At 36.9% G+C, this 20,634-nt stretch overlaps 1 protein-coding gene across 1 annotated transcript in view; it reads right to left on the bottom strand.

Moving 5' to 3' along the window:
* Positions 1-20,634, bottom strand: part of LOC150101696 (uncharacterized) — a 208,981-nt gene that overhangs the window by 9,935 nt on the left and 178,412 nt on the right. The window contains exon 13 of the mRNA XM_090400154.1: positions 4,370-4,422. Within this exon, the coding sequence (XP_090256280.1) occupies positions 4,370-4,422 (53 nt within the window). The remainder of the gene's footprint in view (positions 1-4,369; positions 4,423-20,634) is intronic.

Here is a 20,634-nt window from a genome sequence, read left to right on the forward strand (position 1 = left end):
CAGTAACACCTCGTATGAAAACGGCAAGTTGTGCTATATCTGTGATGTCAGTACTCTCATCAACTGCTATTGAGAATGCTGCAAAATCTATACTTTTTTCTTTTAACTGACATCGTAAATCACTAGCGATTTCGTTAATACATTCGGTTACTGTGTTGACTGACAAACCAATATGTTTAAATAATTGTTTGTCAGGACAAATAAGTTAAGCAGACTTAATCAAACGATCTTTAAGGAATTCGCCATCAGTAAATGGTTTTGATCGTTTTGCAATGTTGTGCACAAGAGCAAAACTTGTGTGAACTGTTGCTTCACTGGATTTATTTGTTTCAGTAAAAATTTTTTGTTGTCGTTGTAAGCCAGATTTCAAAAACTAACTTTTCTTCCCTCAATTTGCCTTCCAACATTTCAAATTTTTCTTCATGATTCGTTTCGTAATGGCAAGTAAATTGTATTCTTTTGGAACTGATATTCCCTTATTACAAATAAAACATACAATTTTATTGTGCACAACACCACGAAAGTACATAATTTCCCATTTATCTTGAAAAACACATCCTTCTTTGTCCAATTTTCCAATTTTGTCCAATTTTCTTTTACCCTTTGTTAAAGACATGGCTTGCAGTTTAATCTCTTAATTAAAATCACTATTATAATTTTATTTACAACTTTAATTCAACAAGATGAATTTTTATATGAAAGCAACATTCAAAATTTATGCACAATTCTAAACGATAGGTATTGATATAATGTAGATCTAACAACAAGCACAAATAAACAGGTTTTATAAGCCGTACGTTAGTTTGTCTCCATCTATATTGCAATATGAACTGCGCAGCTGTGCATCGGAAACACCAGAATACTGAAGCGCCACCAACTGTTGGCTGGCGAACTAAATTTACTGATTGTAAATTGTAGATATGGACTGAGATTATACGCACATAAGCTCAGTCCATATCTGAATGTCTCTGAAACTATAAGCACCATATTTACAACAAATACATAATCGAAATGTATTTGCAGGCTGTGTAAAATTGCTTCAGGGGGCAGATGCGGGTTTGAGACCACTGGGCTAAACTATTAAAAGGTTTAGCAGGTTCTACAGCCTTCTATAACAATACTTCTGAACATTGTGTTTCCATGATGATTAAAAGCAAACATCTTCAAAGGGATGATATTATGACAAATACTGATGTAATTTCCATCTTGACTAACATTCTCAGCAAAGAAGTAACACCAATTTTACAAATACGTTATCTAGAAAAGTCATGACACTCTTGGCACATTGTATAAATTAAGGTTACTCCTTGTACAGGAACCTATCTACTTAGAAGTCCTTGAAGAAAAAAACAAACACCTTCTTGTTAAAACTAAGATTGTGGAAGAGATACAATGATGTTTTCTTGATTTGGAGCCATAGTCTGGATGCATACAAAGAGTTCTTGAACCATCTGAACAGCCAACATCCAAGAAGAAAATTCACTATTGAGAAGTCAATGGTTCTCTTCCTTTTCTAGGTTGCCACCTTGCTCATCAGACAAACCAAAGATCTCTCTCTCTCTCTATATATATATATAACTATACACACCAACAGATATCTTCATGCCCAGTCCCATCACTACTGATCCCATAAACTAGGTATCATTTTCCTTTACAGTTTCTTTTCTTGAGTATTCTGATGATTTCTGGAGCTTCCTAGGCCATGTTACTTTTTCCCATACTCTTCTCCTATGCATAAATGAACTGTTCTCACCAACCTTAATATATGCTGAACCCCATTCAGTGTTCAATATCATCATCATCAAATTCCTGCATGTACCCTCAAGGGGTGTACAGGATATGACAGTACTACATGAAAAAATTACATCAATACTAACTTCCTATCTACAATTTTCCTCCAAATCACTCTGTTACTTGTCAAGACTCCAACATTATCAGATCTTATATTTCTATCGTCTAAGGCACTTTGTACCGTATCAATCCACCTATATCTTGGTCTTCCTCTGGGTCGTTTTCCTGCCAACCTGGCAGAGAACACTTGTTTTGCTAATCTTTCCTCTCCCATTCTATTTAAGTGACCATACCACCTGAGATTAGCTCTGCTAATGCATTCCTGGATGCTGACAATGTCAAGTTCTTTCCTAATATCCTCATTTTTAATATGATATTGCCATTGATGCCATCTGTTGACGCCTCTAATCTTTCTCACGACTCTCATATCTGCGGTCTCTAGTCTTTGGTCAAGTGTTTTACTTCTGACCCAGCTCTAAGGTTAAATTCCACCCAGGAAAGGATGTTAGCCCATAGTTCATCATTAGCATGTAACCTTTAGTGGATGAGTAAGAGATTACATAATACAAATACTTACCCTGCTCTAAAAACCAAGATGGAACTTTTTTGGGCCACTTCAAGCCTCCAATAAGCAAGTTAAGTCTCTACTTGGCAATAAAATTCATCTACTGCCTGAAAACATTTACAAAACATCCATAATTGCTGTAGAGGTTGAAACCAACAGCTTGTTAGTCAGGAAGCAGATATGCTAATTATGGAAACAGTCCTGCAAACAATTATATGCTATATGCCACACACATATGCATACGTGTTGAGTATATCTTATAATACATACACATATCTATTATATGATATATTATTGTATATCACTGATGTATATACAAGGGTATGCTGAAAAGTTGTGATAATCACCATGAAAGAATTGAGATAGAACCATATAACTTCCACTTTATTCTACATATTCTCCCACAAAGTGTTATACACTTGTTACAATGCTGCTGCATCATTTGTAATCCTCTGAGAAAAAAAGTCTTTCCCTTGTTGTACAAACCAGCCCTCAACTGCAGATATGACTTCATCTTTGGTAAATTTTGTTCCTTTCAAGTGTTTTTTTAAATTTGGGAATAAGAAATAGATAAGGCCAGGTCTGGCAAATAGGATGGGTGCTGATATTGAAAGCCCAAGTTGTGTGATGTCTGTTGGGTTTCATGAGCAGTGTGAGCAGGTGTGTTATCCTGCAAAAGCAACATGCTCTGCTCAATTTCCTGCAGACGTTTATCCTTCAGTGCCTCCTTCAATTCCTTCAGAGCTGTTGAATAAACTGCTTCTGCAACAGTTTCACTTTTTTTCCTTCTTTTTTTTTTTGAGGTATTTGGTAAGGATTACACCATCAATATATCAAAAGAGACAATGAAGAACTTTACGTGCTGACTTTTGGGTTCGGAACTCCTTTGGTCATTTTTAACCTTTGTGTTTCCATTCTAATGACTGTTGTTTGATCTTTGGGTCATAGTGATGAAGCCAGGTTTCATGAATAATCATGATATGAGCCAAACAATTTGCACCCAATTTCAGCTAAGAGCTTCTGCATCTCCAGATGTTGGTGGATAATGATGCCAATTTGTTCCCTGGACATCCCCAGAGTCTTTGCGATGTTTCTGGGTGGTATTTGTCTATCATCAAGGATCATGGCATGCACTGCATCAATGTTTTTCAGTGGAAGATTGCTGTGGAAGGTCTTCCTGATCTAGGGGGATATCAGTTGTCTAAAGATGCCCAGTTTTAAACTTGGCCACCCATCTGGCAACGGTTGGATATGCTGGGGAACAGTCCCCTAAAGTCTCACTTAAAGTTTGGTGAATCTCAGTTGCAGACTTTTCGTGCAGCATGAAAAACTCGCCTGCCTGCACCTATATGTCTTTGAATTTCTTCAAACCTCTGACATGTCTTCTTATATATCCTAAAAGAAAAAGAACAGATTATTACAATTTGATGAAATATGTGGGTTAAAGGATTTTAAGATATGTTCTTGCTTGTGGTTATATCAGTTGCTTTAATATAATTTTTTGTTCTAGGTGTTTATCAGACTTTCAGTATGAACTATTACTTTGGACCATTACTAGTTCATATGATATGATAGCAGCCCTGTACACAGATTTTTGTGTGACAGAGACTTTTTTTCATGAATTACATACATACGAGATGTGGGAAGATCTTCATAATGGTTTACAACTAAAGATGAGATAGCTAGTTACATATAAAAGAGACAAGACCAGTAGGGAGGATATACAACTGACACACATAGTAAACTATGTTGATAGAATTAGCTGTCCCATCATAGCATTAATTAGATGTATATGAGACCAAGTAACAAAACCCTGGCAGCCCATTAAGCCTGATACTTCAAGGGAAAGATCAGATAAACAAAAAACAAAATGTTTAACAGTAATAAAATCACATATTATCAGACATAAGTCTGTATAAAAAATAGCACAAGATATGTATAATAATAATTATAAATGAGAAGAATTAATGAAGTACTAACATAAACTGAATACACCATTAAATTTGTTATTACCTGAACAACTGAAACTGTTTTAGATAGTTTATAAGACTCCTTGCTGTTTTTCTCTGTTAAAATTATGAAATAAAACAATTAGCATAAACAATCCAGTAAAAAATTATACAGTGTTCTCTCAGGTATCTGACCACCAAATACCTAAACCATCAATTGACCATGCCAAGAACAGGTTACCATGTCATTTCAGTAACTGACCAGGAATCAACTTCCCAATGCACCCAGGTAACTGAGAGATCATTGTACAAGATTTTCATGATATATTTTCACATTTTTTTATACATTATTGAAACAAGAACTTCAACAATTAATGAATTCCTCATTTTTTTATAACAAAAATCCCCCCCCCCCCACATAGTTATTTGAATTGAAGGATAACATTAGATCTAATGCTGTACTGGGTTCAATTTCCAGTGAGCAGAATATACAGCATGAAAGCTGTATCTTTTGTTTGCAAGTGGCACTGATTTTATGGTTTTTTTAATTATTGATTGCAATTTAGGTTGATATATCTAAAAAATCTAAGAGCAGTGTTTGTAACTGAGACATTTGCTATTACCTTGTAAACATACATTCACACAGTGAAACATACATATATAGATTGCTATATGGATTGGCTACATAATATGTGCATTTCGACTAAAGGTCATCATTACCTGAAGCCAGTGATCATGTACAGAATTACAGTAGGTTTACAGAAATCATATACAAGGAAAGTGACTCATAAAGTCCCACCTTAATTAATTTAGTGATGGATGAAATAATAAAAGAACTTAACAAGATGGAAAAGTGTGAAAAACAAATAAAACATTAAAAATTAAAAAAAAAAAAAATTAATGAAACGACTAAAATGAAACATTAAGAAAATTGTGAAATACATCTAATAAATTATTGGATCCATAAATGGAAAAATGCAGGAGGATATGGATAACAAACAGACAAAGAAAGTAAAGAACTAGATACCAAATGGAAAGAGGAGCAACAGTAAGACTAGGAAGAAGATGAGATAAAGGTCTTGAAAACAGCAGCACTAAAAGCATCATCATCAAATTCCTGCCATGAACCCTCATGGGATGTACAGGATATGATAGTACTACATGAAAAAAATTACATCATTAATTTCCTATCTACAATTTTTCTCCAAATCAGTCTGTTACTTGTCAAGACTCCAATATTATCAGATCTTATATTTCTATCGTCTAAAGCACTTTGTACCATATCAATCCACCTATATCTCGGTCTTCCTCTCGGTCGTTTTCCTGCCAACCTGGCAGAGAACACTTGTTTTGCTAATCTTTCTTCGCCCATTCTGTTTAAGTGACCATACCACCTGAGATTAGCTCTGCTAACGCATTCCTGGATGCTGACAATGTCAAGTTCTTTCCTAATATCCTTGTTTTTAATATGATACTGCCATTGATTCCATCTGTTCACGCCTATAATCTTTCTCAGGACTCTCATATCTGAAGTTTCTAGTCTTTGGTCAGTGTTTTACTTCTGACCCAGCTCTCAGATCCATAAGTTAAAACTGGTTTGAACACTGTCTTGTATACAGCTAATTTAGTGTTCCGACTAATTTCTCTCTTATTCCATATGAATTTATTCAATTGACTTCCCACCATACCAGCTTCGCTGATTCTGTTGTCTATTTCTATATTTAATTTACCATCTTCAGTAAAAATCGTGCCTAAATAGCTGAAATGTTTTACTTGTTCCACAATTTCTCCATTCACAACACAGTTGACATTTTCAATGATTCTGCCTATTTTCACTGTCTTTGTCTTTTTATTGCTGACCTTCATACCATATCTATTACAAGAGCTATTCAATTTAGTCAGAGAATCTTGCAGACTTGTAGCGGATTTATTTAGAAGTACATCATCATCCGCATAAAGCAAAGAGCTGACATTAACATATCCAATTTTGATATCATGTTTAATACCACTTTCCTTCATAATGTGATCCATATAGATAATGAATAACAGAGGGGACAATGTACATCCTTGTCTCACACCAGATTTAACATTAAACCATCTTCCTGTACTTCCTTCAATTCTAACTGCTGACTTACAACTCAAATAAAGACTAAGTATTGCTTGATATAATGTCCCATTGACACCATATAACTGCAGCGTATTGAATAGCGTCTCTCTTGGCACCTTGTCATATGCCTTTTCCAGATCGACAAAACTTAAATACAGATCTTTGTTATATTCTAATTGCTTTCTCGACTATTTGTCGTAAAGTGAAGATCTGATCCTGACAGCCTCTATTTGGCCTGAATCCAGCTTGTTCTTCACCAAGCTTTTCTTCCACAATTCTTCTCAACCATTTCTCAAGTATACTTGCATAAATCTTGCCAGGAACACTCAATAGGGAAATATCTCTGTAATTCTCACATTCAGTTTTATTTCCCTTTTTATATATGGGTACTATGAGAGCTCTACTCCAATCATCGGGAATTCGTCCCTCTGTCCAGGCTTTCTGAACTATGCAGTGCAGCCACTGTAAGACTCTTATTCCACCATACTTCAGCATTTCTGGTCGAATATCATCTATTCCTGCTGCCTTTCCACATTTCAAGCCTTTGATGGCTTTTGGATATGTATTCCTGACTGCATGCCTGGTCAGTGTTTTTTACCACTGTGCTGTCATCATTGCTTGTTTCATTTAGCAGTTTTTCAAAGTAATTACTCCATACTTCAAGGATATCTTTTTCTCCTGTTTTCATGTCACCTTTATCATCTCTAATTCCTTTTATAGCACTCTTTCCTCTATTCTTAAGCTTCTTCAACAACCTCCAGAATATTTTGCCACCTTCTTGATATTTATTTTCTATATTCTTGCCAAAGTCCTCCCATGACTTTTGTTTAGCTAGTTTTACACAGTGTTTAGCATTCTTGCATTTGTCTCTATATTCTCTAAGAGCACAAGCTGACTTATTTGACAGGAACTTTTGGTATGCTTTCTTCTTTTCCTTCACTGCCTCTTTAACCTCCTGTGTCCACCAGGGAGTTCTGATTTTTTTTATCCTTACAAACAACCTCACCACATGCCTCTCTGGCAGAATCAATCAATGTTTTCTTCAGAGTTTACCACTGAATCTCCAAGGTTTGATTCCTGTTCTCAAACTCTTTCATTTTTCCTTCAATAATATTTGTGTATTTTAGTCTACAGCTCACATCTGAGAGCTGCTCAACTTTTATTCGCTTTAAAACTTTCTTACATGTTATTCCTTTCAATATGAAATTCAATTTTATCATGTTCAAGACTAAATAGTGATCACTTCCAATTTCAAATCCTCTGTACACTCTGGTGTCCTGCACCAGGGAGAAAACATCACTATCAACAATAACATAGTCAATGAGATTTTTTCATAATTCCTTGCCTCTTCTCTCCATGTGAATTTGTGCACATTTTTATGTTAGAACATAGTAATAGTAATAACCAGTCCATGTCCTGAGCAGAAATCCGACAGGTATTTGCCATTATTATTAGCTTTGCTCTTTTCTCCAAATTTTCCCAAAATATTTTTGTATGTCTCACAATCATTTCCTACTCTGCTATTTAGATCCCCAACAAGGACCAACTTTTCCTTTTTCATTGTGTCAGTTGCTTTTTCTAAAGCCTCAAAAAATTCCTCCACTTCTACCGTAGTAAAACCTTCTGTGGGACCATAGGCACAAATATCTCGTTGTCCAGTTCCCCATTCTCACATTTGCCCACATTACTCTACTTGAGACTGCCTGCCATTCAAGAAGATTAGCCTCGTATTTTGTGTTGAATACTATGGCTACTCCTTCTTTTCCTTGATTGTCATTGCCTGAATATAACATTTTGTATTTATTGCTCAGAAAGATCTCACCAGTTTTGCTCTTTTTTGTTTCAATCACCACTATTATGTCGATCTGGTACTTATCTAATTCCTCAGCTAGCTCCATTTCTTTGTCATTCAGGCTTCTTACGTTGATAGTACCAATCTTTAACTCTGGTGATGTTGAGTTGGGGTTTATTTTCAGATTTGTTCCAGCAGCTGACTTTTTGCTGTTCACCCTGGTTCCCTGGCGAAAACAATGGGGGCCTTGTTTAACCGGGCGACGCCCCAGCCAGCATGAAATTTTGTCATGTTGTACCATCATTCTATATTTTGGTTTAACCAATAAGAATACAATTTGGTCGGCTAAATCCCAAATTGCCAGCCCATCCTCGTCCGTTCAGTATCCAAGTAGATACCCAACAGGGTGCACTACGAGAAGGTGAGGATTGGACATTAGGTCAGAAGCCCTGGTCGGTTCTCCGCATTCCTTTAAAGGCTATGTGGAGGTCTTTTTGACTGTGACATCCCAGTCAAAAAGAATGTTGGATCCAATTTACCTCTTAATTTAAAGAAACAACTAGTGCAAAAATTGTATGGGATAAAATCTGAAAAATAAAACACACTGTTTGTCTGTGTTTTTTTGTTAACCCCAAAGCCTATTGCAGGCATTTGAGAAAGTTTTGTCGGAATCTCAACAACAGCTTCACATCCTCCTGAATTTTTAATATTGAAAGAGGAGTAGGAGAAACAGTGGCTAAATTTTTCTACTTAATGGCATCAGCTGTACAAATGGATCTGTTGAGAAGGAACAAAAAAAAGTGCTCTTTTGATGTCTCACCCTAGTACAGTAGGGCCTGATGACATCCATTATGAAATGATAATACATCTTCTATGGATTTCCTTCTCTTACTCTATTACAAAATACTTGCAGAGGAAGAGTTTCCAGATTTTTGGCATAAGTCAGTTGTAACTGCTATTCCAAAACCAGGAAAAGGAACCAATGCAAGTAAATAATTATTGACCTATTTCTCCTACCAGCTGCCATTGTAAGATACTAGAGAAAATGGTTAATGGCAGATTTCTCTGTTATTTAGAAAGCAGCTATCTTTTCTCCTATACACAACATGGATTTCACGGACATTTTTCAAACTTTGGACCATTTATTTGGTTCATTTAGAAACTTATATAAGAGATGCATTCCTGAAGCAAGAAAATCTGTTTCAGTGTTCTTTGACATAGAAAAAAAAAGTTTGATACAACCTGGATATGTGGCATACTAAAAGACTTTTATAGCCTAATTCTCAGAAGGCATCTTCTCATTTTTATTAAAAACTTTCTGCCTAGGCAAGCTTTCCAAGTCAGAGTGGGAGGTATGCAATCTTGGCCATATCACCAAGAATAAATTTCTTCTATCTTCAGTGTGACACTTTTTTGCTATCAAAGTTGACTCAATCACTGTAAGCAATGCTCTATTATGTTGATGACATCACAATTTACCATTACTCTTGTAGCATGAGGATAACTGAAAGACAACTTCAGGAAGCAATTGATTGTGTCTGTCTCTCTCTCTCTATGGGCTCTTAGTAATGGGTTCAGGTTTACAGTAAAAAAAGTGTCTGTGTACTCATCTGTCGAAAATGCACTCATTCTTCACCCAGATCCTAAATTAAGAATGGGACAATGTTATTCCAGTAGCAACAGAAGCCAAGACAAAAAAACAAACAAAAAAAAAACTTACATTCCTTCCACACATCTGTCAACTAAGAGAAAAGTGCAAGAGAGCATTGAATCGCCTTTGCACTCTATCTGCTACTGAATGGGGTGTGGATCAATCTTCATTGCTTTGTTTCATCATGCACTTATACAATCAAAGATGGATTATGGCTCTCAAGTCTGTGGTTCTGCAAGGTAGAATAACCTGCAATGGTTGGTTCCCATCCATTATGGATAGCTACTGTGCCTTTCACAAATTGCCCACTGAAAGTCTTTTTTGTTGAAACAAATGAACTGGCCCTGTCACTTAGATGGAAACAATTGCCTCTTAATTATGCCCTAAAAATAGTCTCTTCCAGAGAATCCTACATGGACTAGTCCTTTTCTTTGTGTTGGGAAGCTCAACACAAAGGGAAATTTCCCTTAATTCCATTTTGGCTGGGAATCCAGAACAACCAAACATCAAAATTAAGGATCTTCATTTTGTACAACAGGTGTAACACATCACTGGATTTGGATTAATACATAGGAGAGGAGATAGCCTGTAAAGAACTCAACGAGTCCATATAAATTACACATTACTTATAATGATTTTTTTGTTATATGCACAAGTGCAAGCTGAATGGCATGCTAATCTGCTGTATAATTACTGCAATCAGGTGGGAATCTGGCTGGAGACAATGTCAGGAAATGTAGCAGGTGTCAGTTCTTGACCCATTAGTATAGATGGGCAAGAAAGCTGAGTGGACTGCTCTGTGTGCATTAAACAATTGCATGCAGATAGATTGAGTATGAGACATCTGTAGCTGACAAAGTGAGAGGTTCCAGGATGGAGTGCAAACCTGGTATGGAGGAATGCTGTTATGTTTGGTGCAGGCAATGTTGTGAACATACATGTCAACAGCTGGCATAGTCTCTTTAACATGCATACAAAAAAGGACTGTACAAGCTGTTGACAATCTGACTAAATTGAATAACTGATGTGATAAATCATGATAAATATCATGATAAATCAAGGGGTGCTTAAGGGTCAAAGCTGTATAACTGAGAGGAGACCTCCACATAGCCTTTAAAGGAATGCGGAGAACCGACCAGGGCTTCTGACCTAATGTCCAATCCTCACCTTCTCGTGGTGCACCCTGTTGGGTATCTACTTTGATACTGAACGAACGAGGATGGGCTGGCAATTTGGGATTTAGCCGACCAAATTGTATTCTTATTGGTTAAACCAAAATAAAAAATGATGGTACAACATGACAAAATTTCATGCCGGCTGGGGCGTCGCCCGGTTAAACAAGGCCCCCGTTGTTTTCGCCAGGGAACCAGGGCGAACAGCAAAAAGTCAGCTACTGGAACAAATCTGAAAACAAACCCCAACTCAACATCACCAGAGTTAAAGATCGGTACTATCAACGTAAGAAGCCTGAATGGCAAAGAAATGGAGCTAGCTGAGGAATTAGATAAGTACCAGATCGACATAATAGGGGTGACTGAAACAAAAAAGACCAAAACTGGTGAGATCTTTCTGAGCCATAAATACAAAATGTTATATTCAGGCAATGACAATCAAGGAAAAGAAGGAGTAGCCATAGTATTCAACACAAAATACGAGGCTTATCTTCTTGAATGGCAGTCAGTCTCAAGTAGAGTAATGTGGGCAAATATGAGAATGGGGAACTGGACAATGAGACTTATTTGTGCCTATGGTCCCACAGAAGGTTTTACTACGGTAGAAGTGGAGGAATTTTTTGAGGCTTTAGAAAAAGCAACTGACACAATGTAAAAGGAAAAGTTGGTCCTTGTTGGGGATCTAAATAGCAGAGTAGGAAATGATTGTGAGACATACAAAAATATTTTGGGAAAATTTGGAGAAAAGAGCAAAGCTAATAATAATGGCAAATATCTGTTGGATTTCTGCTCAGGACATGGACTGGTTATTACTAACACCATGTTCCAACATAAAAATGTGCACAAATTCACATGGAGAGAAGAGGCTAGGAATAAGAAAAGTCTCATTGACTATGTTATTGTTGATAGTGATGTTTTCTCCCTGGTGCAGGACACCAGAGTGTACAGAGGATTTGAAATTGGAAGTGATCACTATTTAGTCATGAGCAGGATAAAATTGAATTTCATATTGAAAAGAATAACATGTAAGAAAGTTTTAAAGCGAATAAAAGTTGAGCAGCTCTCAGATGTGAACTGTAGACTAAAATACAGAAATATTATTGAAAAGAAAATGAAAGTGTTTGAGAACAGGAATCAAACCTTGGAGATTCAGTGGCAAACTCTGAAGGAAACATTGATTGATTCTGCCAGAGAGGCATGTGGTGAGGTTGTGTGCAAGGATAAAAAAATCAGAACTCCCTGGTGGACACAGGAAGTTAAAGAGGCAGTGAAGGAAAAGAAGAAAGCATATCAAAAGTTCCTGGCAAATAAGTCAGCTTTGTCTCTTACAGAATACAGAGACAAATGTAAGAAAGCTAAACAGTGTGTAAAACTAGCTAAACAAAAGTCATGGGAGGACTTTGGCAAGAATATAGAAAATAAATATCAAGAAGGTGGTAAAATATTTTGGAGGTTGTTGAAGAAGCTTAGGAATGGAGGAAAGAGTGCTGTAAAAGGAATTAGAGATGATAAAGGTGAAATGAAAACAGGAGAAAAAGATATCCTTGAAGTATGGAGTAATTACTTTGAAAAACTGCTAAACGAAACAAGCAGTGATGACAGCACAGTGATAAAAAACACTGACCAGGCATGCAGTCAGGAATACATATCCATACTTGAAGTAGAAAAAGCCATCAAAGGCTTGAAATGTGGAAAGGCAGCAGGAGTAGATGATATTCGACCAGAAATGCTGAAGTATGGTGGTATAAGAGTCTTACAGTGGCTGCACTGCATAGTTCAGAAAGCCTGGACAGAGGGATGAATTCCTGATGATTGGAGTAGAGCTCTCATAGTACCCATATATAAAAAGGGAAATAAAACTGAATGTGAGAATTACAGAGGTATTTCCCTACTGAGTGTTCCTGGCAAGATCTATGCAAGTATACTTGAGAAACGGTTGAGAAGAATTGTGGAAGAAAAGCTTGGTGAAGAACAAGCTGGATTTAGGCCAAATAGAGGCTGTCAGGATCAGATCTTCACTTTACGACAAATAGTCGAGAAAGCATGGGAATATAACAAAGATCTGTATTTAAGTTTTGTCGATTTGGAAAAGGCATATGACAAGGTGCCAAGAGAGAAGCTATTCAATACGCTGCAGTTATATGGTGTCAATGGAGCATTATATCAAGCAATACTTAGTCTTTATTTGAGTTGTGAGTCAGCAGTTAGAATTGAAGGAAGTACAGGAAGATGGTTTAATGTTAAATCTGGTGTGAGACAAGGATGTACATCTGTTATTCATTATCTATATGGATCACATTATGAAGGAATGTGGTATTAAACCTGATATCAAAATTGGAGATGTTAATGTCAGTTCTTTGCTTTATGCGGATGATGTTATACTTCTAAATAAATCCGCTACAAGTCTGCAAGATTCTCTGACTAAATTGAATAGCTGTTGTAATAGATATGGTATGAAGGTTAGTAATAAAAAGACAAAGACAATGAAAATAGGCAGAATCATTGAAAATGTCAACTGTGTTGTGAATGGAGAACCTGTGGAACAAGTAAAACATTTCAGCTACTTAGGCACAATTTTTACTGAAGATGGTAAACTAAATATAGAAATAGACAACAGAATCAGCAAAGCTGGTATCGTGGGAAGTCAATTGAATAAATTCATATGGAATAAGAAAGAAATTAGTCGGAACACTAAATTAGCTGTATACAAGACTGTGTTCAAACCAATTTTAACTTATGGATCTGAGAGCTGGGTCAGAAGTAAAACACTTGACCAAAGACTAGAGACCGCAGATATGAGAGTCCTGAGAAAGATTAGAGGCGTGAACAGATGGCATCAATGGCAATATCATGTTAAAAATGAGGATATTAGGAAAGAACTTGACATTGTCAGCATCCAGGAATGCGTTAGCAGAGCTAATCTCAGATGGTATGGTCACTTAAATAGAATGGGAGAGGAAAGATTAGCGAAACAAGTGTTCTCTGCCAGGTTGGCAGGAAAACGACCCAGAGGAAGACCAAGATATAGGTGGATTGATACGGTACAAAGTGCCTTAGACGATAGAAATATAAGATCTGATAATGTAGGAGTCTTGACAAGTAACAGACTGATTTGGAGGAAAATTGTAGATAGGAAGTTAGTAATGATGTAATTTTTTCATGTAGTACTGTCATATCCTGTACACCCCTTGAGGGTACATGGCAGGAATTTGATGATGATGATGATGATGATAAATCATCATCATCAAATTCTTGACATATACCCTAAAGGAGTGTATCTTCTGAATTATGTAATGCAGCCACTGTAAAACTTTTATACCTCCATACTTGAACATTTCTGATAGAATGTCATCTACTTCAGCTGGTTTTCCACATTTCAAGTGCTTGATACCTTTTTCTACTTCAAGTATTGATAAGTATTCCTGATTGCATGCATGTTGATCCCTCCCAGTGATGATACTGGCCATTTTTTCATCTTTACTTCCTGTTTTCTTTGCTTTACTTCACTTGAGTCATTTTGTTATCTTTTTTTTCCAGAACACCATCACTGGGATCCAATTCCCTGCCACACTATGCTGTGCAGTGTGACCCATCAACATCCAGAAAGGAGGATCCTGGTAGTCTCACTACTTAGACGTCTGTTTCGGCAAGACAGATCAATCAGCTAGTGGGCTTGCCTGCAAGGATCAACAGTGTTGCAATAAGTCTCTCATCCCTATGGTCCAAGGCTTGCTATGGTGTTGGTATGATGTCTGGGGTAGCCCTGGATTTCCATTCTCCAGCAATTTTTGCTTGCTGGTTAGTGTGCATACATGTTGACTCACTGGTGGGTGAGGATCTCTGCCACTAAACCAAAACCCCCTTGAACATGAATTCTTCATCTCCAAATGTTTTAGGATCCCAACAAGTCCCAACCAAGTACTGATACTGTAGATACAGCATTTGGTTACAGAAGTAAGAAACAAAAAAAAATAAGGGCTTAGGATTGACGGGATCTCTCAAGACTTAAGAAATTGCATTCTGCTGATATTCTGTGGAAACATCATTAGCAACATTCTGAGAAACTGCTGATAGCAACATCAATGGGCGGAATACCAATCACAGTAACACCTCATAAAACATTATGAGGTGTTACTGTGATTCTTGTACAGAAGTGAATGGGATTTCCTTGATGTACCCGATGAAGGAGATGTTCAGAGCTTAAAGATAAGGGAGTAACAGGTATGAGGCACATCCTGATACACAAGGATAATCACCTGGTTCCAACTAGGAACATCATCCTTACTTTTGATACACCTAAGCCTACAACATCTGTAAAAGCAGGGTATCTTAATTGTCCTGTTAGACTGTACATCCCTAATCCACTAAGATGCTTTAAATGTCAGAAATATAGACATGCCCAAACTACCCATCGTGGCTCTACCACCTGTGCCTGATATGGTAGTAAAAAGCATGATAAAAAATCTTACTATGCAAAGAAAGCTGAATGGGTCAACTGTCAGCAAGATCACCCACCTTACTACTTGTATGTCAGAAGTGGAAAGATGAAAAAGATATACAAAAAAAAAAAAATAAAACAGAACAAATATATCAGGATGCAGAAAGATAGTTAGCCACCACTACACCTGTTCTGAGATCATCTTATGCTGAGAAGTATCTCAAACATGTATGTCTATTCCACCATTTGATAATTTCACCATACCTGAATTTTATGATCATGAATGCTTCTCTTGTAAGTGCATCAATCGCATGACCTGTAGTCTCACTCCAGAAACAACTCCAAAAATAGTTCCATTCGATGACAACCCAATTGCAAAAAAAATTATTGCAAGGATATCACTTAAAGATAAATACCAGACATCCCTCATAGAAAAAATGGATACTTTGGCATCCACCAAAAGTAAATTAACTTTGCCCACTGATCCTGACAAATCAGATGTATTGAATATTTTACCAGAGAAAGAGATGCAGACACTGGCTATCCATACTTCCTGAAAACTGTTGCTATATATAAACCTGACAAAAGTAAGTCCTGAACCTCCTGAAAACTGGACAAATCCATGAAACTAAAACAATAGGAAATTTTTTACAATGGAACTGTCATGGATTTCACCAGAATATAGATGATATCAAGATTTTGCTGTGGCAACACAAACCTTTCTGTTTCTGGCAGTCTGCAGGAAATATATTTAAGATCCAATGAGGACCCTACCTTAAGGAATTTCACTGTTGACGCAAAACTGGTGATGGTCCTGCTCACTGAGGTGTAGCTATCCTAGTTGGCAGTCATGCCCCTTTCCGTTATGTCCAGCTTAATACTGCTCTGGAAGCAGTAGCAATTCACTTATCCATAGGATTTCTTATTACAGTATATTCAATTTATTTACTACTGGGTACCAAGTTAAATGAAATTGATCTTGATAACCTTATCTTGCAACTACCTGAATTCATACTTCTTATGGTGACTTTAATGGGCACAACGCTCTATGGGGTAGTGCCAATACAAATGGACAAGGTTGTATCATCGAATGAATTCTTGACAATAATAACCTCTCTCTTTTGAATAATAGACTAAATACTTTCTTCTGTATTATCCCTACCCATTCATATTCTAGAATCAATCTTACAATCTGCTCTTGTGCCATTTTTCCATTGCTCAGGTGGGATGTTGAAGACATTTATGGCAGTGATTATTTTCCTGCTATTTGCACAATGTCTTCACATGAACTATGTTCTAGATGGATGCCCATGTGGAAAATGGATCAGGCTGACTGGAATACTTTTTCTCATTTTGAAAAATTTAATGATGGTACAGTCAGTCAAGCACCTATCATTAAAGTATTAAAGTATGTAACAGACTGCATTGTCCAGGCGGCAACAGCCTCAATTCTAAAGTCGCCATCTCAATTTCCATTCTGTCCAAAGCCTTGGTGGAAACCAGAATGCCAGGCATCCAAAAAAGATCAACACAGAGCATGGAATATTCACATCAAATTTAATAGCTTTTAAGCATGGTCAGGCTAGAGCATGTTATAGTGGGAGTAGTGTTGAACAAAAGTTATGACCAAATGATTTGGTGAGAGACCAAAAGGCTCAGCAGCCATTTGGACAAAGTGTAGGTTTCCTGCTTTTTGCTCTTTCAAACTTGTTTTGGAAGCATTCACAGTTTCAGTTTTCTTGCAGCTATTTCAGGCTTGAGTATAAGCACTAAAGGAGGATGGAGTTCTTGGTGTGTGATGTAAGCCAGTTGTAGTATGCTTGGATATTTTGTTTGCAGTGCGTTGACACATCTTGACTTGTGCACTTGTCAGGTCTGATATCTCATGCCAAAGGCTATCAAGATCTGGATTCCCCTTTATATGATCTATGAGGTAAGATATGATATATGAAGTAAGATTTCCTTAGCTCACTTTGTTCCCTTCATTTACTGCCTCTACTATTCTCTTCACTTCACAGATAAATAATGACTTCACTTTGTTATTTATCTCTGAAAGTCAATCAAATACAGTCTAATTATCCTAAAACAGTGAGATAATCTTCCTTAGTGATTTCAAAGTCGACAATTTTGATAGGCTTCGTTCTCCAACTTTACTGACCCAGCTGCAAAAGAAGCAGAACTTGTTCACCAATTCAACAGAATTCCAGATAATCCTCATCACTGTCCAAATACCCTAAACCTTTTCTTAATAAGCTCCACCTCCAAATACACTGCAAATGTTAGATCTCCTCTTGGCAAGTCTGACCATAACCTTGTTATGTCTCTTTCTTTACAGCTTGTCCTTCTCCCAGCTATTCTCAACCTCAAATCCTGTGGTACTGCAATAGTGCCAATTGGGATGATCTATGCCTGATTTCCATGGTTGGATTACTACTCTTTTAATTCTAGCACCTGTTCTGATCTAAAAATTATTCTTGCTGGGATGAATACTTTTATTTCTCACTTCATTAAAAACACTCAACTATTATCCAAACCCAGGTTCTCTAACAACTGTGTTAAAGCAGTCCAAGCAAAAAATTTAGCACATGCCCAATGGCCCGAGTCAAAAACTCCAGCCTCTCATTTAGCTTACACTACAGTTCATAACAAATGCAAAACAAAAATCACCAAATCCAAAGCAGATTCTGTAATAACCAAATGCACTAAATTTCTCTCCTGTTCAAATGGCAGTTGAGTCTTCTGGTACTTTGCCAAGGTTGTGCAGCACAACCTCTGTTCTTCCAGGTTTCTACCTCTCCCACGTTCTAACGGTAACATCTCATAAAGATAATGCAGGCGTCTTTGCATCAGTTTTTTCCCCCTGCAACTCTTGTATAGATGACCAGAGTAGGACCCCTTTGAAATTTTACCAGAACGCTTGAAAAAAAAAATACTCAGTAGCCTTGATATAATCTAGTTGTACTAAAAGCTTATGCTCCAGAACTAATGCCCATTGGTGATATAGGATGGGTGTTAATTATGGCACACAGATGGGAGACACTATCAGATCAAAAGACTTGTTGCTCTCACAGTAGTACTTTCAACAACCATCAACAGCCAACTGATTCATTACTAGGAGACTCACCAATTACTTAGTGATCACTAATACAGATTCCCCCCATTCTTATTTCCTAGCCAACTCCTGGATACTAGCCACAAAAAAAGTTTGGAGAAACTCAAATAGTTACTGCTCTTGATATTTCCAAGGCATTTTAAAAGAGTTTGGCATCATGGTCTTCTTACCAAGCTACTATTTTAGGGCATTCCACTTTCCCTTTGTGAATGGATTGTCAGCTTCTTCTCTGGTTGTATCATATGGTATTCCTCCAGTCATACTTAGTATATACTTTCCTTCATCAGATTTTTCAATGCCCCAAGACTTTGTGCTTTCACCTACAACTCTTCCTCTAATACATCAATGATCTTCTCCCTTTCTCTCTGATATTCAATCCTATTCATAGCTTTGCTGATGATGGCACTATCCACTCCTCTTTTTCATTTTCAAAGCTTAGTGATCAGGTAATTCACACTTCAAGATATTCTTTAACCTGAAGTTATGCCTTACACAGTGATTTCCTTGCCGCTCTCATGTGGGACAGGGTAACGTCATGAATTTTAATGCCACCAAAATGAAATTGTCTTATTTCCAGGAAGAAAATCCACAACTTGCTCTCCCCCACTTTTTTTTTTTTTTTTTTACAATATCCTAGTTGCCAACCAGAAGTTTTCTCTTCTTATGTTAGCTCTCACGTGTAACTTATCCTGGCATAAGCACATCAGGTAAACGAGTATTGTAAGTCAGGTTTATTAGACCATGACTTGGATACCTTGTACAGAATCAGATGGGAAAAAAAACTATCACGCTCCATCACAGTAAATACAAACTTGAAAGACTCTTTTTTAAAAAGAGTAGCAGATTTTATAAGCCAGCCTAATCTTGATAAATATGGTCATATTAAACATCCCAAGATTTGGTAAACTAATTCTTAGGCTTCCCACCCAACATTATAAGGCTGGCCAACAGCACCCACATAGGGCTTCCCTCGTAGGACTTTAGTCTTCATATAGTCTAATATCATTTCTTCCACTTATTGTTTCTTGTGTTTTCATGTTATTACAATTTTAACATTATATTCCCAAAGATGTCTCTGTCACAGAGACAAAATATTGAAATGATTAAACCTTCTGTTTAATTATTTCTCTTTGTGCTGTAGTTATTCCATTAAATTGTATTATGAGTGAGGCACATAAGGCACATAGCTACATCAGCATGCAAAAAACTTGGTATGCTTCTTTTTTTTCTTTTTTTGTTCCAAGCAGTACTTAAATCAAATCTGCTCAACCTTAGAATACTGTTTCCCCATTTGGCAAAGTGCAGCTACTCAGAATACTTGATTGTATTCAGAAGCAAGCAATTTGCTGAAATGATGAGTCCTCTCTCTCTCTCTCTCACTGATTCCCTCCAGTTACTTCCCACAAATGATCTGTTGCTGCATTATGTCTTTTTTATAGGTGTTTCCATTGGTGCTGCTCTACTGAACTGCCACTACCATCTGTCCACTTTCCTCTAATCACGTATGACCACAAGAAGCCGCTAGTCAACATCTTCATACAGTTCAACTTCAAACCAACTTCGTATCCTTTTTTATTCCCCACACCTCTGCTCTTTGGAACAGTTGTCCCTGACTCTTTTCTCCAATGATTATAATTCTCATATTTTCAAGGAACACAAATTCCTTTCTTCTTTCTAGTCCCTTTGCCACACATGGCACTGTCATATCATAGGTCCTGGGATCTTTTGTGTGCGAGGCTGATATTAAAAATGTGTTATCCATTTTACATTTATCTTTTCCATTAAGTAATGTCTCCCATTAATATTTCTTAATCCTCGTATTTTTTAATGAAATTTCACCCTAATAAACAATCCGTATTAAAAATCCTCATCTGCATTGGATTTATCCATTAAAAATCAACTATTTTCACCAAAATTGTCACTAATACTATCTATTTCTGATTTGTTGCATTCAGTATTGGAATGCCTCCTCTACTAAGCCATTTGCTAAATTTATCAATTCCCTAGATGATTCAGCCACTATTCACCCTCCTCCCCAAAGTAATTTTCCACAGTGA

Source organism: Typopeltis vanoorti, chromosome 11 (genome assembly GCF_054136105.1).
Source record: "Typopeltis vanoorti isolate ZY-2024b chromosome 11, IOZ_Tvanoo_1.0, whole genome shotgun sequence".
Lineage (NCBI taxonomy): Eukaryota > Metazoa > Arthropoda > Arachnida > Uropygi > Thelyphonidae > Typopeltis > Typopeltis vanoorti.